Source organism: Cyanistes caeruleus, chromosome 15, assembly GCF_971803275.1.
Source record: "Cyanistes caeruleus chromosome 15, bCyaCae1.hap1.1, whole genome shotgun sequence".
NCBI lineage: Eukaryota > Metazoa > Chordata > Aves > Passeriformes > Paridae > Cyanistes > Cyanistes caeruleus.
The window spans coordinates 15,735,134-15,758,684 of NC_141715.1; the positions used below are offsets into that span (position 1 = coordinate 15,735,134).

Here is a 23,551-nt window from a genome sequence, read left to right on the forward strand (position 1 = left end):
ATAAAGAAAAGGAGATAAGAAAGATAGTGGAGCACAGAGGAACAGGCTGCAGAGGAAATTGCGATGACGGAGCGGAGGCACAGGCGCAGTGTGGGAGCGTGTGAGGCGGCGGAGCAGCGCACGGTGTCGCTGCAGGCTCAGGAACGGCGTGTGGGCGGCTCCGCCCCGGTGCGGCGGAGAGCCCGGCTGTGAGCGCGGGGGGGCGGCGCGGGCCGGGCAGCAGAGCCGCTGCGTCCGGGCGGCGGCGGGGAGCCGTGCGGGGCCCGTGCCGGGGCCGGCAGGCAGAGCGGCGGCGGCGGCGGCGGCGGCGGCAGGGATGGGCGAGCGGCGGTGCGCGTTGGTGCGGGTGCTGGTGCTGCAGGCGGCCTGGGCGGCGGCGGGCGGGCAGGTGCGCTACTCGGTGCCGGAGGAAGCGAAGGCCGGCACGGTGCTGGGCCGTCTGGCGCAGGACCTGGGCCTGGAGGCGGGCGAGGCGGAGGCGCGGCGGCTGCGGCTGGTGGCGCAGGGCCGGCGGGCGAGCGTGGAGGTGAGCGGGGCGAGCGGCGCGCTGGTGCTGAGCTCGCGGCTGGACCGGGAGGAGCTGTGCGGCAAGAGCGCGCCGTGCGCGCTGCGCCTGGAGGTGCTGGTGGAGCGGCCGCTGCGCGTGTTCCATGTGGAGCTGGAGGTCACCGACATCAACGACAATGCCCCCGTCTTCCCCGCCGCACGAAAAAACCTCAGCATCGCAGAGTTATCTACAATGCCGGGCTCTCGTTTCCCTCTGGAGGGCGCATCGGATGCGGATATCGGAGCGAACGCTCAGCTCACCTATACACTCAGTCCCAGCGAGTACTTTTCTCTGGATATAAAAAAATCGAATGAGCGGAATCTTGTACCCGAACTTGTTTTAACGAAACCTCTGGACCGGGAGACAATTCCCGTTCACCGGTTGGTGCTGACAGCGAGTGACGGGGGCCGGCCGTCTCTGACAGGGACAATGGAATTGGTTGTTTCGGTGCTGGACGCGAATGACAACGCACCCCAGTTCAACCAGTCCGTGTATAAAGTGCAGGTACTGGAAAGCGCTGCGGTTGGGACACTTGTGGCGAGGGTGAATGCCACGGACCCGGATTTGGGAAGTAATAGCGAAATGACTTTTGTTGCGACCAGCTTCATTCCCCCGAGTGGAAGAGATGTGATCTCTGTCAATCCAAAGACTGGAGAGATTCACCTCACAGCAGCCCTGGACTTTGAAGAAGTCAGTATATTTGATTTTCGTATTGAAGCGAGAGACCAAGGAACACCTCCGCTGTCGGGTCACTGCAGCGTGGAGCTGGAGGTGCTGGACGTGAACGACAACGCGCCGGAGGTGCGGGTGACGTCGCTGTCGGTGCCGGTGCCGGAGGACGCGTCGCTGGGGACGGTGGTGGCCCTGCTGAGCGTGTCGGACCGGGACTCGGGGGCGAACGGTCGCGTGCGGTGCTGGGTGTGGCCGGCGTCGCCGTTCGGTCTGGAGGCGACGTTCGCGGGCTCGTACTCGCTGGTGCTGCGCGAGGCGCTGGACCGGGAGCGGGTGTCGGAGTACGAGGTGGAGGTGCGTGCGGAGGACGGCGGGGCGCCGTCGCTGCGCGCCAGCCGCGGGCTGCGGGTGCCGGTGTCGGACGTGAACGACAACGCGCCGGCGTTCGCGCAGGCCGTGTACACGGTGCTGGCGCGGGAGAACAACGCGGCGGGCGCGGAGCTGGCGCGGCTGTGGGCGCGGGACCCGGACGAGGCGGGCAACGGGCGCGTGAGCTACTCGGTGTGGGAGGGCGGCGCGGCGGCGGTGTCGCCGTCGGGGGCGGCGGGCGGCGGGTGGCGGCCGGCGTCGAGCTACGTGTCGGTGGACGCGGAGAGCGGGCGCGTGTGGGCGCTGCAGCCCTTGGACTACGAGGAGCTGCAGGTGCTGCAGTTCGAGGTGCGCGCGGTGGACGCGGGCGAGCCGCCGCTGTGCGGCAACGCCACGGTGCAGCTGTTCGTGCTGGATGAGAACGACAACGCTCCGGCGCTGCTGCCGCCCGCGGGCCCGGTACCGGAGGCGGGCGGCGCGGCGGGCGAGGCGGCGGAGCTGGGGGCGGCGGCGGCGGGGGCGGTGTCGGTGCCGGGCACGCTGTGGGCGTGGGCGGCGTGGGGGGCGCCGGCGGGGCAGGTGGTGGCGAAGATCCGCGCCGTGGACGCCGACTCGGGCTACAACGCGTGGCTGCGCTACGAGCTGTGGGAGCCGCGGGGCAAGGGCCCGTTCCGCGTGGGGCTCTACAGCGGCGAGGTGAGCACGGCGCGGGCGCTGGACGAGGCGGACGGCCCTCGCCAGAGGCTGCTGATCGTCGTGCGCGACCACGGCGAGCCGGCGCGCTCGGCCACGGCCACGCTCAGCGTGTCGCTGGTGGAGGCGGCCGAGGCGGCGCTGGCCGCGGGATCCTCGTCGTCTTTGTCGTCGTCTTTGTCGTCGTCTTTGTCGTCGTTGTCGCGGGCGGCGGGTGCGGGCGCGGAGCTGGGCCCCGGGGCGGCGAGCGCGGCGACGAACGTGTGGCTGGTGGTGGCGATCTGCGCCGTGTCGAGCCTGTTCCTGCTGGCCGTGGTGCTGTACGGGGCGTCGCGCTGGGCGCCGCGGGCGGCCGTGCTGTCGGGGCCCGGGCCCACGACGCTCGTGTGCACCAGCGAAGTGGGCAGCTGGTCGTACTCGCAGCGCCACAGCCGCAGCCTGTGCGTGGCGGACGGCGCGGGCAAGAGCGACCTCATGGTTTTCAGCCCCAACTTCCCTCCGCCGCCGCCGCCGGGCCCCGCGGCCAAGGACACGCAGCCGGAGCCCTCCGCTCTCCTCGACACGGTCAGTGGCACGCTGTTGCTCTGCTTTCTCCCTTCACCTTCGCCTTTTCCCCTCTGTGCCCAGTCTCTCCTGCCTCCTTTGCTGCTGTTGTTTGGAGCCCTGCTCCAGTCCCGCGGCCGGGAGGAGATCGATGGTTGTCCAGTGCTTAAAGATGTGAATTCTACCTCTGCTTCTGCCGCAGGAGCCACCTGGCTCTTGCTCATATATTGAGGTGATGAGGGTGGTGTAGCTGAAGTAAATGCATTAGCATACTCCATAGTGGGTATTGTCCTTAGGTGTGTGGTTCTGTTCTGTGTGTGAGTTCTCCCATAAAATGAAATTATTGTTCCTTGCGATAAGAGGTGTCCAGAGGTGCCAGCTTTGCTGAACATGAGTTTTCCGGTGGCTTGCATTTTCACTGGCGCTCATTTCATGAGTGTAAATGCATGCAGGCTGTGGTGCTCACAGTTCCCAGGCAATTTTTGCCACTCCTGTGCTTAGGTTTCCTCCTTACGAAAATTGACTTCCTCCTCTTTGTTTCTGCTCTCTAACAGTGTTATGCAAGGTGAAAACTGGGGCCTTATTTTGTCAGTTAATGGAAGGATAAACTGTCAAATTTGGTTCTAACAGCAGGGACATTATGAAATGGGAAAATGTGGTGACCGTTTTTTATGATCTATTCCCAAAGACCTTGTTACTCTGGTTAGAATTACTATCTTCTTAGTGAGGAATTTCCTTCAAGGGTAAGTGTTAGAAAGTGGAATTTTCTTTTCCTTTGTCTCCTGTTCCCCGGGTTGTGAATGCACTTTCCTGGCCAGAGAACTAGTATGTAATACCGTGTAGTGTTTCTATGTTTTATCGAAATTCATATCAAAAGCAGCATCACTTCAAAAGCCATGGAAATAAACTTTTATAAAAAGAAAGCAAACAAACAATCCCGAGGATGATCTCTACCAACAAAACCCAAACCAATTTCATCCACACGGTCAATATAATCCATTATGGTGTTATGCTTATCCGCGTTTTGGTTCTTTTCTCAGTGTATGTAATGAGGCAGTGAGTGTCATTTTTGTGCACTTCTCCTTTTGGTGCACTTGAACCTGATAGATGGTGCGTCCTTTTGGCTTGTACTGATGTGCAGGTACAGGCAAACCCTCCTGCAAAGCATCCCATCTCAAGACTTCTGCAGCTCAAGAATTCTGTGTTGACTCTGTTTGAGCACTTGTGCTATGTTATTTGCTGTGATTCTCTTGAAGAACAAAATCCACCTATGCTGACCCCAATCATGCTGTGATCACAGAATGTCTAAGAAGTCTAATATGCAGTTCTGTGCTATTTCCACGTGAGATTGCTGAAAAGAAGCCAAGTGCTGGTGGTAAAGTTCATGCAGGTGGGAAGAGCCTGCTGAAGGCTGTGTAGTTTTGACGAGTTTCACATGTTCTTTGTGGTAATCCTGAGGGAAGGGGAAGAGGTGCTAAGGCCCAGATCCTATGCAGAGTGTGATTTACAGATGGGACTCCAGATATTGCTGGAGTTGAAAAATGTTTGATATTTTGGCAGTGAATCTTTGAATGGCATCAAGTAGGGCCTGGACCTGTACGATGGGGAGGGGGAGTTTGAGTGGGGTAGTGTGTTGCCTGAGGGGAATGGAGATGCTGAGTAGAATGTGGTCTCTGTCGTGGATGAAACAGAGAGCGTTTACTTAGGTGTAGAGGTCTCGTTTCCCGTGACACAGGATAGAGGTTAACAATGGAAACATTGAGAAAAAGCCCAACGCACAGGGCTGCTCTTCTGGGATCTTCCCAGGACCTCCAGCAGTTCTGCACACCCTTGAGCTCTGTTGTTTTACGTGATGTTCCTGCTTGTAAAGGTACCTGCAAGACATCTTTCAGTGCTCGTCTTTGTTGTGGAATGTCCTTTGACAAACCAAAGCTTTTTGAAATTTGTGCAATTGTCCAGTCTTCTCAGAATGTTGCCCGAGTAATTTCTGTGATCTTGGTGTTACTAGGGAGGGGAAGAAGCGGTCTCTGTATTCAAGATGTTGTCAAACCTGGCATTTCAGGTACAGTGGGACACTTCCCTTTGTTCTTTCTCTTGTCTGAGAGAGAACACACATCCTTTTTTCTTCTCTCACATTGGCAATGTGTAACAGTGGATGAGATGCAGATGGTGAGATATTGGCAGCTGTCAGGTGGCAGATGTTCAGACAGTAATCCATTGGTCTTGGGGAAAGTTTTTCCATTCTCTCGAGCTGAGGCTGCTGTTGAGAAAGTATCACTAACTTTCAGGTGTCTCTCCTGCTTCCCTGGTGATAGAAGTGTAAAAAGCTACATTACTACTCATTGTCCCTGTTTTTCAAAGCTCTTGGTATTGGAAATACGTTCGTATTTCTTTTCTGTCCAGTATGCTGCAAAATTACATAATTAGGAGATAATGTCCCTTAAAAACCAGTCCTCCTGTTTTGAAAATGTTTCTCTTTTTTTGGAAGACAACACCAGTGATGTTACAGGTAAGTTGCTTATACCCAAAGAAGCTGTGTGTGAGAGACAAATGCACATTAATTCCTGTTCAGCTGTGGTATCTTCACATTGGATCGACTGAATATTGCCTGCGTTGAAATGCCTCTAGGCTTGGAGAACCACTGCCTGCTCCCATTCCTTTTCTGTTGCTGCCTGACACAGGGTGAGCACATGGAAGCAAGGAGAGATGGAGAAATCACCTTAATGTCTTCCTTGGGTTAGATGTGTTTGGCATACAGCAGATTTTCTCAGTGACAATGCAGTGGTGTTACACTTGTGGCTTTAAGTTGGGGCTGCTGGTGGAACATGAGTCATGAAGAATAAGCCTTGATTATACTGGAAGAATAAGCGAGGTACATGAGAAGTGCTCGTGTGCTGTGGTTGCCTACAGTTTTTGCAGCATTCCTGGATGATTGGTGTGCTGGGCTGTGATGGCTTTGAATTACCAAACGAGAAACTCACTTGGCTTTTTTGTAGTATTTGGTGCACTTTTAAAATAGATATCGTGGCAGCTGGGGTTTGGGATTCTGTCCCAGAAGGTAGAACAGCGATGGGGAAAAAGAACAAAGAAACAAACAAAAAATAAAAATAGAGGAATCTATGCAAAGAAAAGGAATGAGAGCCCTTTCAAAAGGCATTTATATCCTTTCATTACAAGTGGGACAAGTAGAAAATAAGAATAGAGCGACCAGAATGGAAATGGAAAAGGAGGTGAAGAAGAAAGAGCAGGAAAGAGAAGGCATAGGGAAGGAGAACAAGGAAATGGAAAGAAAGAAAGAAAAGAAAGAAAAGAAAGAAAAGATGGAAAAGATGGAAAAGATGGAAAAGATGGAAAAGATGGAAAAGATGGAAAAGAAAGAAAGTAAATAGCATAAGGAGATAATGATTAAAAAGAAAGGAAGGAATCCATGCAAGTCCAAACCAAGTAAGCAAACAAGCAAGAAAAAACAGAAGGTTCTATAAAGGACCAGCACCCACCGAATTTTTCTCTGGACACTGAAAGAAGCTGGTCCCTAACAGCGTCATCCCCGCTGAGAGCAGCGCGATCTGGAGCTGGTGCTCTGTAATTATCACTGAGCGCTCCGGTTTTGATGGCCTCAGAAGGGGCACAGGAGGCGACTGGAAACGAGAATAAAGATGAGAGAAGGACGGAGAAAGAAGAGAAAGGAAAGCAGGAAGAGAGAGAAGTATAAAACAGCTCAAAGGACAAATACGGAAAGAGACAGAAAAGAGAAAGGAAAAAAAATATTCGAAAGAGAAAACTGAAGAAAAAATATATATATGGAAAGAAATTCAGATGACAAAGAAGAAGGAAGAAAGAAAGAAATATTTACAAGAAAACAACAGGCGATTATTAAACATAAATAAAAGAGAAAGGAGAACCATAAGACGGAAAGGCAGAGGAGATCACGACCATCCGCAGGGTGAGAGCACAGGCGCTGTGTGGGAGCGTGTGAGGCGGCGGAGCAGCGCACGGTGTCGCTGCAGGCTCAGGAACGGCGTGTGGGCGGCTCCGCCCCGGTGCGGCGGAGAGCCCGGCTGTGAGCGCGGGGGGGCGGCGCGGGCCGGGCAGCAGAGCCGCTGCGTCCGGGCGGCGGCGGGGAGCCGTGCGGGGCCCGTGCCGGGGCCAGCAGGCAGAGCGGCGGCGGCGGCGACAGCGGCGGCGGCGGCGGCAGGGATGGGCGAGCGGCGGTGCGCGTTGGTGCGGGTGCTGGTGCTGCAGGCGGCCTGGGCGGCGGCGGGCGGGCAGGTGCGCTACTCGGTGCCGGAGGAAGCGAAGGCCGGCACGGTGCTGGGCCGTCTGGCGCAGGACCTGGGCCTGGAGGCGGGCGAGGCGGAGGCGCGGCGGCTGCGGCTGGTGGCGCAGGGCCGGCGGGCGAGCGTGGAGGTGAGCGGGGCGAGCGGCGCGCTGGTGCTGAGCTCGCGGCTGGACCGGGAGGAGCTGTGCGGCAAGAGCGCGCCGTGCGCGCTGCGCCTGGAGGTGCTGGTGGAGCGGCCGCTGCGCGTGTTCCATGTGGAGCTGGAGGTCACCGACATCAACGACAATGCCCCCGTCTTCCCCGCCGCACGAAAAAACCTCAGTTTATCGGAGAACTCCCCCCCTGGGTTCCGTATCCCACTGGAGGGCGCATCGGATGCGGATATCGGAGCGAACGCTCAGCTCTCCTATTCACTCAGCCCCAGCGAGTATTTCGGCTTGGAAGTGAAATCCAAAGACGAAAATAAAAGGTATGTAGTTCTCGTTTTAACGAAACCTCTGGACCGCGAGACGATTCCCGTTCACCGGTTGGTGCTGACAGCGAGTGACGGGGGCCGGCCGTCTCTGACAGGGACAATGGAGCTGCTGATCTCGGTGCTGGATGCAAACGACAATCCACCCCAGTTCAACCAGTCCGTGTATAAAGTGCAGCTACCGGAAAATACACCTCCGGGAACTCTGTTTTTCCAGCTAACAGCGACAGACAAAGATGAGGGAACAAATAGAGAAATATATTATTCTTTTAGCGACGCGATTTCTTCTAAAATTCAGGATCTTTTCAGAATTGACGAAAAGTCCGGGGAAATACGGACTGCTGGCGAACTGGATTTCGAGGACATTCAGTCATATGATCTGGAGATCGAAGCGAGAGATAAAGGGACACCTCCCCTGTCAGGTCACTGCAGCGTGGAGGTGGAGGTGCTGGACGTGAACGACAACGCGCCGGAGGTGATGGTGACGTCGCTGTCGGTGCCGGTGCCGGAGGACGCGTCGTTGGGGACGGTGGTGGCCCTGCTGAGCGTGTCGGACCGGGACTCGGGGGCGAACGGTCGCGTGCGGTGCTGGGTGTGGCCGGCGTCGCCGTTCGGTCTGGAGGCGACGTTCGCGGGCTCGTACTCGCTGGTGCTGCGCGAGGCGCTGGACCGGGAGCGGGTGTCGGAGTACGAGGTGGAGGTGCGTGCGGAGGACGGCGGGGCGCCGTCGCTGCGCGCCAGCCGCGGGCTGCGGGTGCCGGTGTCGGACGTGAACGACAACGCGCCGGCGTTCGCGCAGGCCGTGTACACGGTGCTGGCGCGGGAGAACAACGCGGCGGGCGCGGAGCTGGCGCGGCTGTGGGCGCGGGACCCGGACGAGGCGGGCAACGGGCGCGTGAGCTACTCGGTGTGGGAGGGCGGCGCGGCGGCGGTGTCGCCGTCGGGGGCGGCGGGCGGCGGGTGGCGGCCGGCGTCGAGCTACGTGTCGGTGGACGCGGAGAGCGGGCGCGTGTGGGCGCTGCAGCCCTTGGACTACGAGGAGCTGCAGGTGCTGCAGTTCGAGGTGCGCGCGGTGGACGCGGGCGAGCCGCCGCTGTGCGGCAACGCCACGGTGCAGCTGTTCGTGCTGGACGAGAACGACAACGCTCCGGCGCTGCTGCCGCCCGCGGGCCCGGTACCGGAGGCGGGCGGCGCGGCGGGCGAGGCGGCGGAGCCGGGGGCGGCGGGGGCGGTGTCGGTGTCGGGCACGCTGTGGGCGTGGGCGGCGTGGGGGGCGCCGGCGGGGCAGGTGGTGGCGAAGATCCGCGCCGTGGACGCCGACTCGGGCTACAACGCGTGGCTGCGCTACGAGCTGTGGGAGCCGCGGGGCAAGGGCCCGTTCCGCGTGGGGCTCTACAGCGGCGAGGTGAGCACGGCGCGGGCGCTGGACGAGGCGGACGGCCCTCGCCAGAGGCTGCTGATCGTCGTGCGCGACCACGGCGAGCCGGCGCGCTCGGCCACGGCCACGCTCAGCGTGTCGCTGGTGGAGGCGGCCGAGGCGGCGCTGGCCGCGGGATCCTCGTCGTCTTTGTCGTCGTCTTTGTCGTCGTCTTTGTCGTCGTTGTCGCGGGCGGCGGGTGCGGGCGCGGAGCTGGGCCCCGGGGCGGCGAGCGCGGCGACGAACGTGTGGCTGGTGGTGGCGATCTGCGCCGTGTCGAGCCTGTTCCTGCTGGCCGTGGTGCTGTACGGGGCGTCGCGCTGGGCGCCGCGGGCGGCCGTGCTGTCGGGGCCCGGGCCCACGACGCTCGTGTGCGCCAGCGAAGTGGGCAGCTGGTCGTACTCGCAGCGCCACAGCCGCAGCCTGTGCGTGGCGGACGGCGCGGGCAAGAGCGACCTCATGGTTTTCAGCCCCAACTTCCCTCCGCCGCCGCCGCCTGGCCCCGCGGCCAAGGACACGCAGCCGGAGCCCTCCGCTCTCCTCGACACGGTCAGTGGCACGGCCTTTGCTCGCCTCTATTCTCTCGACTTTCCCCTCTTCCCTCTGGTTTCCTACTCTGGTTCCGCTATGAGCCGGGCTCCGCCCCCGCAGCCTGAGGGCGATGAGTGCTTAAGTGTGTTAATTGCACCTTGATTTGTGCTGCCTTGTCCTTGTAGGGGTTATGGCAGTAACCCCTTGGGTACGCACCTGGAATTTTGCTGCAGTGGATAGTAACTGTTCTGCCCTAGAATTAAATCGTTCCTGACTGCAATAGAGCAATAGTTTCCTATCATGCTATCAAATAGCATTCAGTGATGCTTTGAAGCATCAGTTTTGGAGACAGTGCTCCTGCTTTCGGGTTGTGTAGGTTTTCTCTGACTTTGCTAAATGTGTGCATGATAATCTGTGCTGGTGACTGTCCTACAGGTGTTGTGTATCTCCTCATTACCTTTGCTGGCTGCTGACCGTGGTGGTATCGCTTGTAGTTTCTTCTCAGGCCTCATGTTCTGTCATTTGTTCTCTACAAGAGATGCAAGGCAAGGTGACCATTAGGACTTCTGTCCTTATGCCATTGTGGAAACTAGGAAGGGTTTGGGGCCTTGTCATGTTTTGTTTCCCACCCAGTATTTGTCAGCTGTAGTTATAATTTGCTCTCCTGCCTGGACAGGTGGTGTCGTGGCCACTGACCTTGTTTTGGTATGTTTTTTCAATATTTACATTTGGGACATCTTTACAAGATCCCTGTAAATCCTCTTTTAAAAAATGATAACAACGAAAAAGTCTTCCAACCAATTTCTTGTACCCAGTACACAGCCACCGTATTGATGTGTTCCTCACGGTGTTGCTTGGTTTCTCTCAGCACGACATCAATGTCCATTGCCATGAGAGCTGTCCTGCCCATGACTGCTGCAGTAAATATTGATCTCAGGTGTCTGTACCAGAGCTCAAGGCACAGCTGCAGAGTGTGCCAGACCATGTATGTGATGCCATCTGTGTGGATTTCAGAGTGCTGTCATTGCTGGGCAGGGTAAGCAAAAGTGTTACTGACCTCTGAGGTAGGAACAATAATTTTGCCTTGTCACAGAGGTGAATGTGGCAGTGACACTGAGTAGGCCCTGGCCATGTCCTGGTGTGAGAGGTGCCCTTGAGCACTGGGAAGCCTGCTCTGAGGGAACCTGCAATCATTTGTAAGACAATGTGTGATATCAAAGGAGGAGAGGAATGGGAATTGCATTCTTTTCTGTGCAATAACTGTTTTGGAGTGGCGGATGGAGGATGCTTAGAGGAAAGCAGGAGGCAGGATGGGCCCAGAGTATTTCTGCCCAGGATCCTTTTCCAAGTTCCAAGTGTCTGGTGTTGCAGACCTTCTGGATCTTGAGATAATAGGTGGTATTGAAATGGCCACAGAGTTCTTTGGAGTATGAATATCTCCCATCAGAGACAGTTCCCTGTGCTGTCTCTGGCCTGACACAGGGAATGTGTTGGAAAAGAGCTGGTAACATTCAGAGTGATGAACATTTTTGCTGCCGCTTTGGGAAAGTTGTTGTGGGAGGCAGCACTACAAACTGCTTTCCATGTGTATTGTAGAGCATTTGTTTCAGCTTCCAAAGCTCTTAGTGTGAAGCTATCTGTGGTGCTCTTCAGAGAGGATTTTTAATGGCAGTTGAGGGGGTGGGTGTAATCTAGTTGTGGTTTTCTTCCCCTACATGTTCTCCTGCATGATCAGTCTGGGTGGAGATGGTGTGTCCTGTTATCACACAGGGCTCATTCTGGTGTCTGGATGGACAATCCAAAGCTCCTCATCTACAGAGCTGCCCAAGCTCTGCTGTCCTATTCTTGAAATTCTCTCACCCAGTTAACTTTTTGAGTTCACTTGTGCTTTTGGTGTGACCTCCAGAAGAAGGAGATAAATAGGGATTGGAATCAGTATTGTTCACGACTCTAATCACAGAACCTTTAAGAACTATGTTTGTATCAGCTACTGCTGAAAGAGCTCAAAGCATCCTGGCATGAGGGAAAAGTCAGAGTCACAGAATGGATTTGCAGCACTTCATGTATTCTTTGTGCCAGGCATGGAGGCGTGGCGGAATTGAGTAAGTCTTGGGGAGGGAATAGGGAGTGTCTGCTTAACTGTGGGGATCCCAGTTCACAGGGTGTAAGATACAGGGTTACAGTAGAATATCGTGAGGAGGATCCCAGCACGCAGTGCTGCTCTTCTGGAATCCCAGCAGGGTGTCCAGAAGTTCTGCATAACTTGGGGTACTGTTGTTCCTTCTGGTATTGCTGCTTGTGAAGACATCTGCCCTGTGTGCCTTTAATTATAAAATACTCGGCTTTGATGTGGAATATTGTTTGTCAATGAGAAGCTTTTTGAAATGTGGATCATGCTGTCGTGCTTTCTCTGAAGGCTTCTTGAAGTCAGAAGGAAAGAGGAAGGAGAGCTTTTTCCAAGGAATGTGTCCCTACACCATGTCAAGAATGTTGAACAGACGTTAAGACAATTCCCTTCCTGGTAAGGGAAAAGTGAACAGAGGATGGAAATGGAAGAAAATTGAAAGGAAGCAGCGTGCAATGAAAGAAAGAAAGGTGGATCTAGAGAAAGAGAAGGAAAGAAGAAAGTAGTAGAAAAAGAGAGAAAAGGGACAAACTATAATTGAATTTACTGTTACGTCACCGACATTACCACTATACACAAAAAGGCAACAAAGGGAAGAAATAAGGAAGGAAAGGAGGAAGGGAAATAAAACCAGAAAGGTACTACAAAAGAATGGCCCAAGGAGGTAATTAGGAATGGAAGATGGCAAAGAGAAGAAATATAAAAACAGGATTACTCACGGACGTTGCCTCAAATCGGTGGCCGGAGCTGGTTGTCAAAAGCCTCTGCCTCGTAGAATACTGCATTCAAGCGCTGATGCCACGAAATTTGAGTTGGTGGATCCGAATACTTTTATTTGGAGTGCGGTGCCGGGGGTGACAGGCGGGAAAGTGGAAGGGATAAAGAAGAGAGCAGCGGCAAAGGCCCAAAGGAAAAAAATATCAAAGGAGCACTATAAGAAGAGACAGAGAAGGCGGAGGAGATGGCCCTAATGGAGCGGCGGCGCGGGCGCTGTGTGGGAGCGTGTGAGGCGGCGGAGCAGCGCACGGTGTCGCTGCAGGCTCAGGAACGGCGTGTGGGCGGCTCCGCCCCGGTGCGGCGGAGAGCCCGGCTGTGAGCGCGGGGGGGCGGCGCGGGCCGGGCAGCAGAGCCGCTGCGTCCGGGCGGCGGCGGGGAGCCGTGCGGGGCCCGTGCCGGGGCCGGCAGGCAGAGCGGCGGCGGCGGCGACAGCGGCGGCGGCGGCGGCAGGGATGGGCGAGCGGCGGTGCGCGTTGGTGCGGGTGCTGGTGCTGCAGGCGGCCTGGGCGGCGGCGGGCGGGCAGGTGCGCTACTCGGTGCCGGAGGAAGCGAAGGCCGGCACGGTGCTGGGCCGTCTGGCGCAGGACCTGGGCTTGGAGGCGGGCGAGGCGGAGGCGCGGCGGCTGCGGCTGGTGGCGCAGGGCCGGCGGGCGAGCGTGGAGGTGAGCGGGGCGAGCGGCGCGCTGGTGCTGAGCTCGCGGCTGGACCGGGAGGAGCTGTGCGGCAAGAGCGCGCCGTGCGCGCTGCGCCTGGAGGTGCTGGTGGAGCGGCCGCTGCGCGTGTTCCATGTGGAGCTGGAGGTCACCGACATCAACGACAATGCCCCCGTCTTCCCCGCCGCACGAAAACACCTCAGCATCGCAGAGTTATCTACAATGCCGGGCTCTCGTTTCCCTCTGGAGGGCGCGTCGGATGCGGATATCGGAGCGAACGCTCAGCTCACCTATACACTCAGTCCCAGCGAGCATTTCTCTCTGGATTTACAAAAAACCGAGGTGGATGATGAGTCCTTATTCCTGGTGCTCAGAAAGCCGCTGGACCGCGAGACGATTCCCGTTCACCGGTTGGTGCTGACAGCGAGTGACGGGGGCCGGCCGTCTCTGACAGGGACAATGGAACTGGTGATTTCAGTGCTGGATGCGAATGACAACGCACCCCAGTTCAACCAGTCGGTTTATAAAGTGCAGCTGCCAGAAAGTACAGAACACGGCACCTTAGTAATCAGACTTAATGCCACGGATTTAGATGAAGGGTCAAACAGAAATGTCTTGTATTCCCTCGACACTCTGTTCCCTCAGGATGGAAAAGACGTTTTCGAAATAGATAGAAGGACCGGAGAGATTCGCCTCAGGAATGACTTAGACTTTGAGGATGTCAGTCTCTATCGCCTGCAAGTGGATGCTACAGATCAAGGGACACCTCCCCTGTCGGGTCACTGCAAGGTGGTGCTGGAGGTGCTGGACGTGAACGACAACGCCCCGGAGGTGATGGTGACGTCGCTGTCGGTGCCGGTGCCGGAGGACGCGTCGGTGGGGACGGTGGTGGCCCTGCTGAGCGTGTCGGACCGGGACTCGGGGGCGAACGGTCGCGTGCGGTGCTGGGTGTGGCCGGCGTCGCCGTTCGGTCTGGAGGCGACGTTCGCAGGCTCGTACTCGCTGGTGCTGCGCGAGGCGCTGGACCGGGAGCGGGTGTCGGAGTACGAGGTGGAGGTGCGTGCGGAGGACGGCGGGGCGCCGTCGCTGCGCGCCAGCCGCGGGCTGCGGGTGCCGGTGTCGGACGTGAACGACAACGCGCCGGCGTTCGCGCAGGCCGTGTACACGGTGCTGGCGCGGGAGAACAACGCGGCGGGCGCGGAGCTGGCGCGGCTGTGGGCGCGGGACCCGGACGAGGCGGGCAACGGGCGCGTGAGCTACTCGGTGTGGGAGGGCGGCGCGGCGGCGGTGTCGCCGTCGGGGGCGGCGGGCGGCGGGTGGCGGCCGGCGTCGAGCTACGTGTCGGTGGACGCGGAGAGCGGGCGCGTGTGGGCGCTGCAGCCCTTGGACTACGAGGAGCTGCAGGTGCTGCAGTTCGAGGTGCGCGCGGTGGACGCGGGCGAGCCGCCGCTGTGCGGCAACGCCACGGTGCAGCTGTTCGTGCTGGACGAGAACGACAACGCTCCGGCGCTGCTGCCGCCCGCGGGCCCGGTACCGGAGGCGGGCGGCGCGGCGGGCGAGGCGGCGGAGCCGGGGGCGGCGGCGGCGGGGGCGGTGTCGGTGTCGGGCACGCTGTGGGCGTGGGCGGCGTGGGGGGCGCCGGCGGGGCAGGTGGTGGCGAAGATCCGCGCCGTGGACGCCGACTCGGGCTACAACGCGTGGCTGCGCTACGAGCTGTGGGAGCCGCGGGGCAAGGGCCCGTTCCGCGTGGGGCTCTACAGCGGCGAGGTGAGCACGGCGCGGGCGCTGGACGAGGCGGACGGCCCTCGCCAGAGGCTGCTGATCGTCGTGCGCGACCACGGCGAGCCGGCGCGCTCGGCCACGGCCACGCTCAGCGTGTCGCTGGTGGAGGCGGCCGAGGCGGCGCTGGCCGCGGGATCCTCGTCGTCTTTGTCGTCGTCTTTGTCGTCGTCTTTGTCGTCGTTGTCGCGGGCGGCGGGTGCGGGCGCGGAGCTGGGCCCCGGGGCGGCGAGCGCGGCGACGAACGTGTGGCTGGTGGTGGCGATCTGCGCCGTGTCGAGCCTGTTCCTGCTGGCCGTGGTGCTGTACGGGGCGTCGCGCTGGGCGCCGCGGGCGGCCGTGCTGTCGGGGCCCGGGCCCACGACGCTCGTGTGCGCCAGCGAAGTGGGCAGCTGGTCGTACTCGCAGCGCCACAGCCGCAGCCTGTGCGTGGCGGACGGCGCGGGCAAGAGCGACCTCATGGTTTTCAGCCCCAACTTCCCTCCGCCGCCGCCGCCGGGCCCCGCGGCCAAGGACACGCAGCCGGAGCCCTCCGCTCTCCTCGACACGGTCAGTGGCACGCTGTTGCTCTCCTCTCTCACCCGTACCCATTCTTTCCATCCCGCCAGGTGTGTAGACTCTGCAGGAATTCAGGCTCCGCTCCCAGGACCTGAGAGCGATGAGTACTTGACGAAATCCATGGCACCTTTTCTTCTTCCCCTCGGGGAAACACAGAGTTATTGCCGCACTCCAGAGCAGTTATGCTCCGCAGCTGCAGTTTGCTGCTCCGTGTGTAAACTGTTCTGTAGTAAGATGAAATCCATGCCGATTTCGATGAGAGGTGACCTCAGGTGTCAGATTTCAAAACAGTCTTGCCTGCTTCTTTGTATTATTTCTACCCGAGCATGCTGTAGGACCAGAAAAATGTAGGTTGTGATGTTTGCAGTCCCCAGGCAGCGTGTGTCGCCTTATTTCCTTTGGTGACTGCTCACCGTGCTGGTTTTAGTCTGGTTTCTTATGGACAACTGTTATCATCCTCTAATTCTCCTCACTAGAAGATTTGATACAAGGTGGCAATTACATTTTTCATTTTTCATTTTCCATGTTTGTTCTACCATAAGACTTATTAAGCATGTAGGGAAGGTGTGACTAATATTTCCGTGTTTCCATAAGCTTTTCCCACATATTATTTTTTTTATTTAGTGTCATAAAGTGTAGGGCCTGAGGAGTATGGTTCAAGGAACGTGTAGCAAGCAAGACAATTGGTTTTTTTCTTGCTGCTCCTGTTTCCGAGGTTGTGGGTTTGTTTTCTTGGGCTGAGAAACAGCAGTAAATACACTTGCCTATTTTGATGTTCTTGCAAAATTTGCATCAATGGTGACATCATTTCAAAAGTCCTGTAAATCTCTCCAGCACTGAAGAAACAATTGAAGTAACAAGTCCAACAATCAAAGAATCACCATTTCCCACCAAGTCTCAAATGACATTCTCCTACACAATAACTATCGTGTGTTAGACTCATGTTCTTGCCAAGACTTTGTTTTTCCTTCTCAGAGCATGACATCAATGACATAACCATGTCGAGTTGTCCCAGTGCCACCTTTAGAAAGATTTCTGCTCCCAGGTCTGCCACATTTCCATCTGAGATAGCTGAAGCTAGCAAAATATGAAATGTCAGCATCAGAGTTTCTGCTGTAAACAGCGTTGATGATGCCGTCTCTCAGTTTTTTATGGTGCTGTCACTGCTGAGAAGAGTAAACAAAAACCATATTGAGCCTTGATATAGGAAAGGAAACTGTGATCTGTGACAGTTGAGTAGGGCCTGACCATTTCCTTATCCTCAGGGTGACCTGGAGAAGTGGGAAAACATGGTTTAGGAGATACTGCAAATCCGTGGTCATGACATAAGGAAAGAACATGAGATTATGTTTGTCTTGAGAAGACGTCTCTAAGGGGAGAGTGGAGGACGCCTAAAGTAAAGTGTGAGGCACGATGGGACAGAATGCTCTTGCCAAGGATCATTTCCCAGCCCTAAGGGTCTGGAGTGGGAGGCCTTCCTGATCATGAGACAGTGTGTGATCCTGAAATGCTCAGAAATGTTCCTTTGAGGTTCTCAGTATGTTTCATCGGAGACAGCCCCTTGTGCTGCTGTCTGCCTGGTGTAGGCCGTGCATTGGTAAGAGCTGGTGAGATGGAGAGTGCTGAATGTTGTCTGATGAGCTGCTTGTTCTAGAAATGGTGGTGTGGAAGGAGGACACTTCAAGCTGCTGTCCTGGTGTAGTGGTGGGCATTCATAGTGGTTTTCACAGCCATTGGTGTTGCCAGGGTGGCTCCTTGCTCCTGCTCAGGTGGGATTTATAAGGACATATGATGAGGCTGTAATCTTCATGTGCTCAACTTCCTCTACTTGTAATTCCTCCACTGCACAGGTGGCCACAGGAGAAAGATTTGCCACACATGTCTCCTTCTGGTATTTGCAGGTACAAACCTGCACAGCAGCCCAGCTCTTGTTTCATGTGGTACCAATTATCCCTTGCAATTGACCTTGCAAGTGCTTTTGTACTTCGGTATTTGCTGTGGTTCTCTTGATGATATCAAGATGCGTGGACTGGGATCAGAGCTGGGACAATTCTTATCTCATAATTTTCATGAACTCTAAATGCAGCTTTGTTGTGCTTTCCACCTTAGATTGGTGAAAAAGAGCAAAGCATGGGTGGTGGACAGCTGGGGACAGCTGGGGAGAGCCTGCCAGATGCTGTGTGGCTTTGCAGCCCTCAGTGTGTTCTCTATGCCAGTCATGAGGGAAGGTGAGGATGTACAAAGAATTGAATCACACACAGAGCAGAGTTTACAGCTGGGCTGTGTTGCTGGGTTCTAGCAATGTTTGATATTTTGTCTGTGATCCTGTATGTGGCACTAAATAGGGCGTGGATCCGTGCTGTGGGGAGGGGTGAGTTTGAGTGGGGAAGAGCATTGCCTAAGGAAAATGTGGATACTGGGTAGAAGACAATCTATGTCATTGGGGAGGAGTTATGGAGATCTCATTTCACATGGCATGGGATAAAGAATATAAATAGCAAACCTCGAGGAAAGGCCCCTGTCTGTAGGTTTGCTGCCCTGAGATCTTGTCAGGACCTCCCATAGTTCTATATATTCTTGTGTTCTCTCAATCCCTGTGACATTGCTTCTTGTGGCATTACCTGCCATACATGCCTAAAAATGCTTGTATTTTGTGTGGAATGCTGTTGGTCAAAGAGAAGGATTTTCAAATTTGTATCATCGTGCGAGCCCTCTTGGAAGACTGCCTCACTTTTTTCTCGGGTCTTGGTCTTGTTAGGAACAGGGAATTGCTGGTGACATTAAGGTACACCATCCCTTAAAGCCAATACTCCTGGTCCTGGCATTTTTTTTTTTTTTTTCTGAGAAAGCAGCCAGCAATGCTACAGGTGTGTTGTTTGTACCCAAAGAAGCTGTGTGTGAGAGTCAGGTGTACTTTGCTTCCTGTTCAGCTGCAGTATCTTCACACTGGATATTGATGTTGCCCAGGTTGAAATGCCTGTGGGGTTGGAGCACCACTGCCTGCTGTCGTTCCTGTCCTGTTGCTGCGTGGCACAGGGTGAGCACGTGGAAGCAAGGACAAATGTAGAAGTGACATTAATACATTTTTTGGGGGTGGATATTGTTGGGCACACAGCAGATATTCTCAGTGGCAATGCCGTGGTGTTCCATTTGTGGCTTTGAGTTGGATTTGCAGGTGGAACACGAGTCAGGAAGAAGAGCTCTCCATGGAACTGTAGGAGGCGTGCTCGGTAGTTGTGATGTCATTGTGCTTTTGTGACATTGGAGGATCACTGTGCTGGGCTGGGATGGGTTGGGCTTCCCGAATATGAGACTCATCAGTGTTGTTTGGAATCTTCGGATCCTCTTTCATTAGATGGCTCAGCAGCTGTTTCTCTGGCTTTTGTGTCAGAGGATGGTGGAAGCTGATGTAGCAGAGGTGTTCTTTGCCATCTGACTGCCTTGCTGTGCTGTTGCAGGTCCTTGAGAGGACTGGAGGCTGAAGAGTGTGGCCTTTATTCTAAAGGGAGGGGAATTTTTAGGTGCGTGGGTGGAAGGTAAGCAGAAATGTTGTTGGTTGTTCCCTATCCACAGGGCCAGGTGGTAGGGAAGAGAAATGAGAACTCTGGCCCAAGGGTGATTCTGTGGTTTGTGGCAGGGGTGCTGTAGATATCTTTAATATATTGTGTTGAAGAAAAAAAATGACGAGAAGTTACAAGGATGGAAGCAGAAAATATGGAAGGCAATGTCAAGGCACAAAGAATGAGGAAAGAAAACAAAGAGAAAGGAAGAGAGAGAGGAAGAAGAAAAAGGAAGAAGGAAGCAGAAAGAAGGAGATAAAAAAAATAAATATGGAGTTGAAGGTATCAATGTCAACAAAAGAATGAGATCTTTTCCCATAGGACATTTCCATTGTTCATTGTGAGCTCGTTGAAAACATTTTTGGCCAAGGAGAAAAGGAGAAGGATAGGTAAGGTGGAATCAGAAGGGAAGGGGGGAAAATGGGACAAGGGTAAGTAGGAAAGAAAAGACAGGAATACAGAATAAGGAAAGAGAAGGGAAAGAGAAACAACAAAGGTGGAAGAAAGAAATAGCAAATGGAAGTAAGAAGAAAATGTAAAAGAAAGTAAGGATCTTCTGCAAGTTAAAATAAAGCCAGAAGAAAAGAAAGGGAGAAAAACAGGACAGAAAAATAAAAGCGACAATACAGGACAACAGCGCACTTACCTCTGCCGAGTGGGTTGGAGTTGGTACCTAGAAAGACTCAGTGAAGATCACCGGGCTCCGGTGCTGCTGACTCCGACTTTGATGATCAGTGCCGTGGCAGCAGCGGCAACTGAAGACCAGTGAAGTCCCAGTGTGGCTAAAGAAGAGTGGAGAATGGCAAAAGAAGAAAAAGAGAGTAAAGAATGGGGAACGACAGGACAGTGACGAAGATAAAAGCGAAGAAGACGGAGGAACAAAGAGAAGACTAGAAAGACAAGGTGAAAGGAGGACACAGAAGGGAAACGAAACATGATTAAAAAGACGAAATTAAATGAAGAAAGCAAAATGAAGTGAGAAAGAGGAAGTAAGAAAAAGATGTGAAAGATTGTTTGTAAGGAAACAGTGAGTGATACGAAAACTGAATAAGAAAATAAAAGGAGAATTATGGTAGGAAGAACAGCCATAATGGAGCAGGGACACAGGCGCAGTGTGGGAGCGTGTGAGGCGGCGGAGCAGCGCACGGTGTCGCTGCAGGCTCAGGAACGGCGTGTGGGCGGCTCCGCCCCGGTGCGGCGGAGAGCCCGGCTGTGAGCGCGGGGGGGCGGCGCGGGCCGGGCAGCAGAGCCGCTGCGTCCGGGCGGCGGCGGGGAGCCGTGCGGGGCCCGTGCCGGGGCCGGCAGGCAGAGCGGCGGCGGCGGCGACAGCGGCGGCGGCGGCGGCAGGGATGGGCGAGCGGCGGTGCGCGTTGGTGCGGGTGCTGGTGCTGCAGGCGGCCTGGGCGGCGGCGGGCGGGCAGGTGCGCTACTCGGTGCCGGAGGAAGCGAAGGCCGGCACGGTGCTGGGCCGTCTGGCGCAGGACCTGGGCCTGGAGGCGGGCGAGGCGGAGGCGCGGCGGCTGCGGCTGGTGGCGCAGGGCCGGCGGGCGAGCGTGGAGGTGAGCGGGGCGAGCGGCGCGCTGGTGCTGAGCTCGCGGCTGGACCGGGAGGAGCTGTGCGGCAAGAGCGCGCCGTGCGCGCTGCGCCTGGAGGTGCTGGTGGAGCGGCCGCTGCGCGTGTTCCATGTGGAGCTGGAGGTCACCGACATCAACGACAATGCCCCCGTCTTCCCCGCCGCACGAAAAAACCTCAGCATCGCAGAGTTATCTACAATGCCGGGCTCTCGTTTCCCTCTGGAGGGCGCATCGGATGCGGATATCGGAGCGAACGCTCAGCTCACCTATACACTCAGTCCCAGCGAGCACTTTTCTCTGGATTTACAGAAGTCCAATGAGCGAAATATTGAACCTGAACTTGTGTTAACGAAACCTCTGGACCGGGAGACAATTCCCGTTCACCGGTTGGTGCTGACAGCGAGTGACGCGGGCCGGCCGTCTCTGACAGGGACAATGGAGCTGCTGATCTCGGTGCTGGATGCGAATGACAACGCGCCCAAATTCAGCCAGTCGGTGTATAAAGTGCAGCTGCCAGAGAGCGCTGCTGTGGGGACGCTGGTGACACGGGTGAACGCTACAGATGCAGATGAGGGAATTAACAGTGAGGTCACCTATGACGTGACTAACTTCGTTCCCCCGAGTGGAAGAGATGTGATTTCCATTAATTCAAATACCGGGGAGATCCACCTCACTGGCGCCCTAGACTTCGAGGACGTCAATATATTTGATTTTCGTATTGAAGCGAGGGACCGAGGGACACCCCCGCTGTCGGGTCACTGCAAGGTGGTGCTGGTGGTGCTGGACGTGAACGACAACGCGCCGGAGGTGCGGGTGACGTCGCTGTCGGTGCCGGTGTCGGAGGACGCGTCGGTGGGGACGGTGGTGGCCCTGCTGAGCGTGTCGGACCGGGACTCGGGGGCGAACGGTCGCGTGCGGTGCTGGGTGTGGCCGGCGTCGCCGTTCGGTCTGGAGGCGACGTTCGCGGGCTCGTACTCGCTGGTGCTGCGCGAGGCGCTGGACCGGGAGCGGGTGTCGGAGTACGAGGTGGAGGTGCGTGCGGAGGACGGCGGGGCGCCGTCGCTGCGCGCCAGCCGCGGGCTGCGGGTGCCGGTGTCGGACGTGAACGACAACGCGCCGGCGTTCGCGCAGGCCGTGTACACGGTGCTGGCGCGGGAGAACAACGCGGCGGGCGCGGAGCTGGCGCGGCTGTGGGCGCGGGACCCGGACGAGGCGGGCAACGGGCGCGTGAGCTACTCGGTGTGGGAGGGCGGCGCGGCGGCGGTGTCGCCGTCGGGGGCGGCGGGCGGCGGGTGGCGGCCGGCGTCGAGCTACGTGTCGGTGGACGCGGAGAGCGGGCGCGTGTGGGCGCTGCAGCCCTTGGACTACGAGGAGCTGCAGGTGCTGCAGTTCGAGGTGCGCGCGGTGGACGCGGGCGAGCCGCCGCTGTGCGGCAACGCCACGGTGCAGCTGTTCGTGCTGGACGAGAACGACAACGCTCCGGCGCTGCTGCCGCCCGCGGGCCCGGTACCGGAGGCGGGCGGCGCGGCGGGCGAGGCGGCGGAGCCGGGGGCGGCGGCGGCGGGGGCGGTGTCGGTGTCGGGCACGCTGTGGGCGTGGGCGGCGTGGGGGGCGCCGGCGGGGCAGGTGGTGGCGAAGATCCGCGCCGTGGACGCCGACTCGGGCTACAACGCGTGGCTGCGCTACGAGCTGTGGGAGCCGCGGGGCAAGGGCCCGTTCCGCGTGGGGCTCTACAGCGGCGAGGTGAGCACGGCGCGGGCGCTGGACGAGGCGGACGGCCCTCGCCAGAGGCTGCTGATCGTCGTGCGCGACCACGGCGAGCCGGCGCGCTCGGCCACGGCCACGCTCAGCGTGTCGCTGGTGGAGGCGGCCGAGGCGGCGCTGGCCGCGGGATCCTCGTCGTCTTTGTCGTCGTCTTTGTCGTCGTCTTTGTCGTCGTTGTCGCGGGCGGCGGGTGCGGGCGCGGAGCTGGGCCCCGGGGCGGCGAGCGCGGCGACGAACGTGTGGCTGGTGGTGGCGATCTGCGCCGTGTCGAGCCTGTTCCTGCTGGCCGTGGTGCTGTACGGGGCGTCGCGCTGGGCGCCGCGGGCGGCCGTGCTGTCGGGGCCCGGGCCCACGACGCTCGTGTGCGCCAGCGAAGTGGGCAGCTGGTCGTACTCGCAGCGCCACAGCCGCAGCCTGTGCGTGGCGGACGGCGCGGGCAAGAGCGACCTCATGGTTTTCAGCCCCAACTTCCCTCCGCCGCCGCCGCCGGGCCCCGCGGCCAAGGACACGCAGCCGGAGCCCTCCGCTCTCCTCGACACGGTCAGTTGCCTTCCTTTGCCCATTTCTGTTTATTCTCTCCCTGTTCTGCCCCTGCTTGTGTGCCCTGGGCAGTCGCTGCTGGTATCCTTGCCGAATTTTCGCGGCCCGAGGGCAGTGGGTGCTTGACGGGTGCTTAACAATGTCAAAGGACCTTTGCATCTGCCCCAGTGTTCTTGCTGGAGTCCCCGAGCTGCTGGTGGGCGGGGAAGGCTTGGTAGAAGTAATGGAGTAGCGGTGCCCCTGTGGTATTACGGTCCGCAGCTGAGATTTGCTGGTGTGGATGTGGTTTGTTTTCCCCTAAAATGAAATCACTTCCGTAAGGTGTCATTTTTGCAGACAGCGTTCTTGCTGTCTACTATGAAGTGTTTCCACCTGGGCTTTGCGTTGGAGTGCAAAAGAAGGAATCTGTGCTGGTAACAGGACCCCAGGCATTGTGTACGGCCTTATTGTCTTTGCAGAGAGCTGGCCTTGATATTGTGTCCTGTGGTTTCTTCTCTCTTGTCATCCTCTGTCATTTTCCTCTACAAGAGCTGTGGGAACAGCTGGCGATTTGGACTTCTGCTCTGATGTATTTTCAATTGGCAGTGTCATTTCTCCATTTTGGTTGGTCCCGCAGAGTCTTTGTGAAAACTGGGATGTTATTCTGGAGGAGTGGAAAAACTTGTCTGAGGGAGCTGGAAATAATTTGTAAAATCATG

The 23,551-nt window shown here is 57.2% G+C and overlaps 1 protein-coding gene and 3 pseudogenes across 3 annotated transcripts; all 4 read left to right on the forward strand.

Moving 5' to 3' along the window:
• Positions 1-142: 142 nt before the first annotated feature.
• LOC147650407 (protocadherin alpha-8 pseudogene) lies at positions 143-6,205 on the forward strand (annotated as a pseudogene). The gene has a single exon (XR_015276582.1). The product of XR_015276582.1 is annotated as a protocadherin alpha-8 pseudogene (transcript).
• A 435-nt stretch (positions 6,206-6,640) lies between these two features.
• LOC147650408 (protocadherin alpha-5 pseudogene) lies at positions 6,641-12,248 on the forward strand (annotated as a pseudogene). The gene has a single exon (XR_015276821.1). The product of XR_015276821.1 is annotated as a protocadherin alpha-5 pseudogene (transcript).
• Positions 12,249-12,559: 311 nt separating this feature from the next.
• Positions 12,560-19,894, forward strand: LOC111935662 (protocadherin alpha-5-like). The gene is made up of 2 exons (XM_086851223.1): positions 12,560-18,951; positions 19,089-19,894. Exon 1 carries the CDS (start codon positions 12,878-12,880, stop codon positions 15,764-15,766), a length of 2,889 nt encoding a protein of 962 aa, XP_086707349.1. The 5' UTR covers positions 12,560-12,877; the 3' UTR covers positions 15,767-18,951; positions 19,089-19,894.
• Positions 19,895-20,324: 430 nt separating this feature from the next.
• LOC147650409 (protocadherin alpha-5 pseudogene) lies at positions 20,325-23,085 on the forward strand (annotated as a pseudogene).
• The last annotated feature ends 466 nt before the right edge of the window (positions 23,086-23,551 follow it).